Below are 8080 nucleotides of genomic sequence, written 5' to 3' on the forward strand. Positions count from 1 at the left end.
GAGGTTTCTGTGGAATGGAAAGTGGAGAAGCCACTTTTTTCCCACTTTTTCCCCTCTCTTGGTCTTACCTCGAGGCAATTTTCAGCCATAAAGCTGCATGGCAATAGTAGTAGAGACTGCTGAGACTCTTAAAAATCCTTCTCTCTGATGAGAGGAATTAGGAAAAGGTGTCCGGTAACCTGAAGAATCTTAGGGGGAAACCTGCTACTTTTTTCTCTGCTTTCTCTTGGCACTTTACCCTTGGTGTGGATGTAGTCACTGGATATGTGAGACAGCACACACAGTGAGGTTAGAGCCACAGCATTCTAGCCATAGAAGCAGAAAGGGGGGCTGCTGAGAGTCAGAGACACTGAAAGAAATCACAAAGAGTAGGGACCTCATAAAAGGACCCCCTACAAATCTGTAGTCTTTCCTGAGTTGTGCATGCATGGAACTGACCTGAAGTTTATAGACAAAAGGCTTTAAGAATTTGAACTATAGCCTTAATACTGGTGCACACACACAGGGATACCAAAAAATACTGCCAAGATTTTGAAACTGAATTTACACTGGAACTCCAGTCATAGAAGGCAGGATAGGATGTATGGTCTGAACCTAAGTGGGTTAATTATCTACTTAAACAAACAAAAAAGCAGCCTTCTCCAAGGGATTTTAACAATTCTTAGAATCTCATAAATTGTTTTAAATGCCCAAAATACAATCCAAAATTACTCAACACACAAAGAACTAATACAATGTCTGCAACTTTTAAGGGAAAGGACATGAGATGCCAACTCCAACATAGCCAAGATTTTGAAATTTTCAGGCAAAAACTTTAAAGCAATGATTATAACTATTTTCCATGAAGTAATGGCAAATACTCTTGAATCTAATGGAAAGATAGATGTTCTCAGCAGAACTTAAGTATATTTACTCCTCTGGCACATAGTAGCACCTGCTTTCTTTTAGATTAGAGATTTTCAACTCTAATTTTCATTCATTAGAGTCATATGGGCATTCTTAAAAAACAAAAAATCAATATCTGCCCCAACCTCAGGGATTTCAGTTCAACCGGTTTGGGACCCAGGGATTCATATTTTAAAAAAAATCCACAGATACTCTATTGTGCAGCCAGTGGTGAGAATCAGTTGCTTTAGATAGTCTCTGCTCCATTTTATTCCTCAGATGTCCTGTTTGAAACATCTTAATTCATAAGATACCTCAAGTCCTCTAGGAGGAACTATGCTAAAACCCTTATAATGATATCTGGTGGCGTCTACGTAATCTATACACAACAGATTTTATGTTGTATGTGTTTAGGATTTATTTCATTGATTTTCACTTCCTTTTTTAATTGCTAGCATTATAGCACAGTTACAGTAAATCCCAGCTACCTGTCTCAGACAGTTTTATGCCTTTCTGGGAAAATTGCTGCCTCTGCATTCAAAGAGGTAATAAAGGCCTACAGAGCAAAGCCAGTCTTTGAGCCATGTTCCCTGCCCTACCAGGACCACACAGCTTATTGCTCCAGAACCCAAAATGACTAAGATTTCCATAAATGGAAATTGGAATTGTGTTGTGAAAGTCCATTTTCCTTCTCTCCTTGTCATTATATCTTGTATCAGAAAATAATTTATATAACTTACTACATATTCCAATTCAGCCAAAGGAGGGAGGGGGCAGACAGAGCTCATATTTTCTGTGACTTAAGATGCCTGAACCTTTGATCATAATTTAATGATAGTCTAGGCCCATATCTATGACAAGGATCAATCCTTGGTGTTAAAATTGGCAAAAATTATGAGCCTGAGCCTCAGAATAATTCTTGGAGACTGCAGAGCACAGATATTATTTATTGGAAGATACTACAATGGTTGTACTACATCTCCTGAGGATTTCTAGGTATCCATAATATGTAGTGTACAACAAAAGTCTAAGTGAAGTACTTTGCTTTGTCTTGGCAGTTTATCACCATCTTTGAAGGAAACAAGCATATTCCTGGCAGTGGGCATCCCTCAAAAGAAGTCATTTCAGGTACAAAATATACTATCCTTTTAACAACTAGTATAATAAATCTCTCAATTACATCATTTTGAATTTAGAATTTTTGACCATTTACCCTCCTGGAATGAGTGGCTACTCCCTTGCAGTTTTTACACCTATTATCATTATGAGATTGAAACGATATTCTTACTATTTATATATATATAGCAATTGCAGTTTATTATGCAGTTCTCTTATGTTAACCTCAAACCAAAGGGGTACTAGGTAGTGGAACTAATATTTATTAGGTGCCAGCTATCCTCATTAAAGAGGCAAGTGAGATGGGCCAGGCGGTGGCATAGTGGGTATGTTCACACACTCTGCTTCAGTGGCCCAGGGTTCTCCAGTTCAGATCCCAGGCTTGGACCTATGCACTGCTTATCAAGCCATGCTGTGGCAGGCATACCACATATAAAATAGAGGAAGTTGGGCACAGATGTTAGCTCAGGGCCTATTTTCCTCAACAAAAAGAGGAGAATTGGTGGCGGATGTTAGCTCAGGGTTAATCTTCCTCAAAAAAAAAAAAAAGAAAAGAGGAAAGTGAGAGTCATTGAGAAGGAAAGTGAGAGTAGGTTACTGAAGGTCACCCCACAGCTAGTAAGCTGCAAAGCTGCATTCAGACACAGATCTGCCTGACTTTAAAGTCTAAGCTCATTCAATGTGACGGTAGTTCACACACTGAAATGTTCACAGGAAACAAGTAGATATATAAACAAGAGCAGTAGGTTGAACGGGTCTGTGGCTCACTGGAGATGGCATGTCCCATCTAAAGGAGCAAGCTGCTACTCAGGGCCAATCATTGGCATGCTGGATTGTTGCCACGTCTTCCAATTCAGGTCTTTCCATTTTCAAAAGAAGCTGGAAATGGAAGTTTTATGTAAAAAATCAGGACTTTTAAATTTTATCCAATAATTCAGAGCTTTTGTGAAACACTTTGTGGACAAAACAAAACTTGTTCACATCCCCTACATTATACTATTCTCCTGCAAATCTTAAAGCCCCAATTTACAAAAGACAGAATGGAGGTAAATAACTGCCTGAGGTTACACAGTTAACAAATGGAGAGCTTTTAGGGTTTGAAAACAGGTCTTCTGACATTGATCCCACATTCTTTCTTCCCTCCACACTATGGTTCCATATAGTTGCCATTGCATCCCAGAATGAAGTCCACATTGGGTAAATGACCAAAGATAGCCTTTAGGTTTGCCGTGAAAAGAGCTATAACTGATAAAGGCAAGAGCTCACTATTCTCTCTGGGGATGAGCTTCATTTGTGCCATTAACCTAGGACACCAGGCACCCATCAGTCATGAAGGAGATGCAGGAATCTAATAGTGAATGCAGATTTGGGACGGTTTTCTCAATGTGTTACCAGGAACTGCTTTGCATTAGAACTACCCGGGATGCTATCCTTTTTCTTTTTTCCCCTGAGGAAGATTAGCCCTGAGCTAACATCTGTGCCAGTCTTCCTCTATTTTCTATGTGGGTTGCTGCCACAGCATGCCTGATGAGTGGAGTAGGTCCACGACTGGGATCTGAACCCACGAAGCTGGGCCAGCGAAGTGGAGTGTGCTGAACTTAACTACTTGGCCACAGGGCTGGCCCCCACAGGATGCTTTTTAACGACACAAATTCCTGAACCCTCTCCAGACTGACTAAGTTAGCATCTCTGAGTAATGGTGCCCAGGAATCTGTATTTTTAATAGGACCAACAAGTTTCAAGAACAGAAAAGCTTTTTTGTCTCTCCACTGAGAATTTCAGAAGTCTTGCAACAATGCTTCAATCATGTTAGTAAAATTTTTATCTTACTCTTCAGAATGTACATCTTTCTCTTTCTTCCATCCTTTTGTCTCATCTGCTGCAGATTTTGGCTTTTTCCATTTTAATTCTTAGGTCATTTAAAAAATAATTACACAATGGCTGGCCCTGTGGCATAGTGGTTAAGTTCGCACACTCAGCTTCAGCAGCTTGGGGTCCACAGGTTTGGATCCCAGGTGCAGACCTACACACCACTCATCAAGCCATGCTGTGGCAGCATCCCACATACAAAATAGAGGAAGATTGGCACAGATGTTAGCTCAGGGACAGTCTTCCTCAAGCAAAGAAGAGGAAGACTGGCACCAGATGCTAGCTCAGGGCCAATCTTCCTCAGCAAAAAACACACACACAAAAACCAAAACAACACAAAACAAAATAATTGCACAGTAAAATACCTAAGCATACTTTTTCTCTTAGTGTTAACCATAGAATATTATCTTGCTTGAACAGAAAAATCTAAGTAACTACAAAAGGTATAGTCATGAACTTTGGTGTCTGATGGAATTAAGAAAATATGGGCTTTTACTGTCATGTGTATTTTCATGTCCTATCACATCCTATCATAAAGTTTCAGAAAAGTACATAAATTCTCACTTCTGTCCTCACATGTAAAATAATCATTTTGTTAAATTAAAATATGATATTCTCTAAGAGCCCATGTGCTGAATAAGTGGTGTAGAAAAATGAATCCAAAAGGAAACTCTTGTCTGTACAGTCTTATCTCATAAAAAAGAAAATACTTGAAGTTAGTCAACTGAAAACTTACCCCATGTAGGTGAGAAATTATAGCAGTTTTAGTGCGCTTCTGCATTCACTTGAGCCCTCTGAAATAGACACCGTCATGGTATAGAGTTGAAAGTTACTTTCCCATGTGAGTTTAGCTCATCAGGCTTTTTCAGAGTTTTCTGCTAGAAAAGGAAAGGCATTCTGGCACACGTAAGTAGAGAAACATCAGAGCGCAGTCAGTATAATGATGCCATGAAAGTCAGAAAACCTGGACTCTATACCCAGCCACTTTCTACCCATGTGACCTTAGACGAGGTATTTGACCTCGCCAAGATTCATGTCCAGAAATGAAGATACCACTCTTCCTTTTTCCTTGACACGAGTGTTGGAAGGATCAAATAAAAGAATCTTTGTGAATGTTCTTTAAATCCCATGAAGTATTTTATAAATGTCAATTTGTGAAGTCTAAATCATCGGTGCTGCAGCATAATTGCCTCAATTAAAATGTCTAATAAATATCCATATTACATTTTTGCTTTGTCCACAGATACTCCCAAGCCCACTTTTTCCAAACCAGGATCTAAAATGCTAGAGAAGGTATCTTCAGCTCTGTCAAAGGTGTTTTCTAGAACTGGCACCAGTACTTCCAAATCTTCCTCACCACCTCACCAGGACGAGCACTGAAGCTTCCATACCTGATATAACTGTGCTTACTTCCCTTAGGAAATAAAATGGCTTTTGAAGCATAACATAGTGTCCTATATTATCATTCATATAATACTGAGCAAAAAATTAAGAGCAAAAGAAAGTATAATAGGAACCTGGGTGAAAGAAGGGTCTGATAAATGCTTTTGATAAGCATTCTAGCATGAGAAGATGCTGAGTGCTAGGATTGCCTGCGTGCCATGAGGAGAAAGAGACAAAAAGTGTACCTGGCAGACCACTCAGCCCTCAGGACCCACCAGAAAATGAACTTGAATTTTTGCTGTTAGCATTTTAGAGGATATTATCACCAACATAGATAGCAAATTGAGATGAAATTCAAGCTGAATTTCATGACACAGCTATGAAACTGATTTGTTCACTGTTAAAGGTGTATTCAGATTTTCAACTAAAAATATTTACGCCAGACATAAGAATTCAGTTTTCTCCACCTGCAGATAAAGTTTCATCTGTTTATAAAAAATCTCCCAAGCAAAAAGATCCAAGTATGGATAAGCATCTTCTGGAAGTAAATAGTTACTGTGGATAAAATATTATATGTGCATAAAATGACCACTGTAACTAAAAACTTTCCTTTTCAGATAAGGTATGTTGTGGATAAAATACTACCAATAAATAAATCATTGGTCAGTAAAGTTATTAAGTCCTTTATATAAATATTTTTACGTGAACATAGATAAAGACCATACTTGTAAGGACATAAAAAGTAACGAGGAAAATTTAACAAGATGTATAGCTAGTACAATGATAAATTTTTCAAAATCAGTTAAATTGCTGCTTGTGATATGGATCCAGCTTCAGTATGTTTGACTCCGGAATCTGAAAATCTTCTTTAAAAGATCCAAAATGTGGACCAAACACCAAGAATGTCAATCATCAGCATTATCTGCCCTGATGCTGATTCAAATTTAAGAGATTGTGATATTTTCTCTTCTATCTAAAGTTTTCTTGACAGTAGCCAGGGCTAAAGCAGAAACATCTGAGAAAATTTTGTTTTACAAAATTGGATTTCCTTTACTGAAGTTAGTCAGGTTATGACAGGGTGCTCCAGAGAAAAAGATGTGATTATATAGAATTTTTACATTCCAGTGACATTGAAGTTATTTTATTAGTAATTTAGTCTATTTATAGTAATCTCATAAATTATTTGATCACAAAGATCATACATAATCATGTAACCTTTTCAAAAATGATAGTTGGTGAAGAATGACTGGCAATAGAGTTCAAAACTATTTTCAAGAGAACAAATTCTACCAATGTGCGTAAGTTGACAGCAATGTTGAAAGCATTCTTCAGATGTCATCCAAACCACTGATGTTCCCCAGCCTTAGATATCACATGCTTTTAAACTGCCTTTTAAAATAACAGAATATTTTACTGTAAAATTTTTTATCAAATCTTTTATCCATGTTTTCAAAAGTTCTTAAAGAAATAAGCAAATTTCTAGTGGCTGAAATGCACTCTGATTTTGAAGGCATTCTGGTTCACATACTTATGTAGTTAAAGACAATATATAAGAGTAATATACTCTCTTATATGAGGTTTTATAGTGGGAAAGGAGATTTCCAATTTTTTGCAACTCAAGTACAAGAAGAAGCATCAAGTTCAGAATTAGTTCTTGAAGATCTCAAAATTGTGGGAAAACTGTTTAAAATTATTGATAAATTTAAGTTCTAGGAAAAACTTTAATTCAGAAAAGGTTCTGTGTTAGACATCATGTGTTAAATGAAACTTTGTCCATATATGGCTAATCTAGTGAAAAAAATGCTAAAAGTATCAGATTTTTACTGAAAAAAAATGCATATTACGTGATAAAATCTGTAGTAGTTGAAATTTCTAGAAGTAACAATCTTTGAGCTGTTGCTCCTGAAGAATGCCTTTTAAATCTATAAGGCATTGGAATGATTTCTCAGGTTGTTGATTCTCTTTATGTGGTACTAGTCAGAGGTTGGCAAACTTTATATGTGAAGGGCTAGATAGTAAACATCATAGTTTTGCAGGGCATATGATCTCTGTCAAAACTACTCCATTGTGCCTTATGTAGCACAAAAGCAGCCATAGACAAAATATCAACAAATAAATGTGGCTGTGACTCAATAAAAATTTATTTATGAATAGTTAAATTTGAATTTTATTTAACTTTCACATCACAAAATATTATTTTTACTTTTTCCAGTGATTAGAAAGTTATAAAACCTTTCTTGTTTGCAGGCTGGTCAAAAATAGATGGGAAGCCAGATTTATCCCATGGGTGGTAGTTTGCTGACCCCTGTACTATGAAAATTTTGAATCCATAAATTAGTTGAGTATGATATAAAGGGCACATAATATTTCTAAAAACAATTAATTTTACAGGTGAAATTTCAAATTTTATTACAAAAAAATAGTATATAATGTTCAAATAGGAAGAAGGCCCTGGCCACAGACTTCGAAAAATAATTGGCCATGTAAACCCTATGAATAGCAGTAGAGCATTGTCTGATATAGCACCAAAAGGTTAGGGGACGGAGCAAAAAGACTGAGCAGGGTCCCGCTTTGCCGTACACAGGGTCACTAGGAGGCAGAATCAACTCAACGGCCCTATCAACAAAAAGGTTCAAATGTTCTTCTCTTTAGTGATTTGGTTATTGAATATATTGCTGAGACAGAACATGAGCATTCTGCTAAAAAAAAATGAGTTAGAAAAAGATAAGTTAAATCAAGATTTAATTTAAAGCTGAATTTCTAGTAAAAATTGTTTCTCACCCTGGGAATAGCCAATCAAAATGGATCCAGACATAAGTTCAGAACA

At 37.0% G+C, this 8080-nt stretch overlaps 1 protein-coding gene across 2 annotated transcripts in view; it reads left to right on the forward strand.

Moving 5' to 3' along the window:
• The window catches only part of FSIP2 (fibrous sheath interacting protein 2), an 84856-nt gene extending 79541 nt beyond the window's left edge, over nt 1-5315 (forward strand). For both annotated transcript variants that reach the window (XM_023622163.2, XM_023622164.2), the window contains 2 exons: nt 1944-2013; nt 5114-5315. In XM_023622163.2, the coding sequence (XP_023477931.2) occupies nt 1944-2013; nt 5114-5250 (207 nt within the window). In that variant the 3' untranslated portion in view covers nt 5251-5315. The remainder of the gene's footprint in view (nt 1-1943; nt 2014-5113) is intronic.
• Nucleotides 5316-8080: the final 2765 nt, after the last annotated feature.

Source organism: Equus caballus, chromosome 18 (genome assembly GCF_041296265.1).
Source record: "Equus caballus isolate H_3958 breed thoroughbred chromosome 18, TB-T2T, whole genome shotgun sequence".
Taxonomy (NCBI): domain Eukaryota; kingdom Metazoa; phylum Chordata; class Mammalia; order Perissodactyla; family Equidae; genus Equus; species Equus caballus.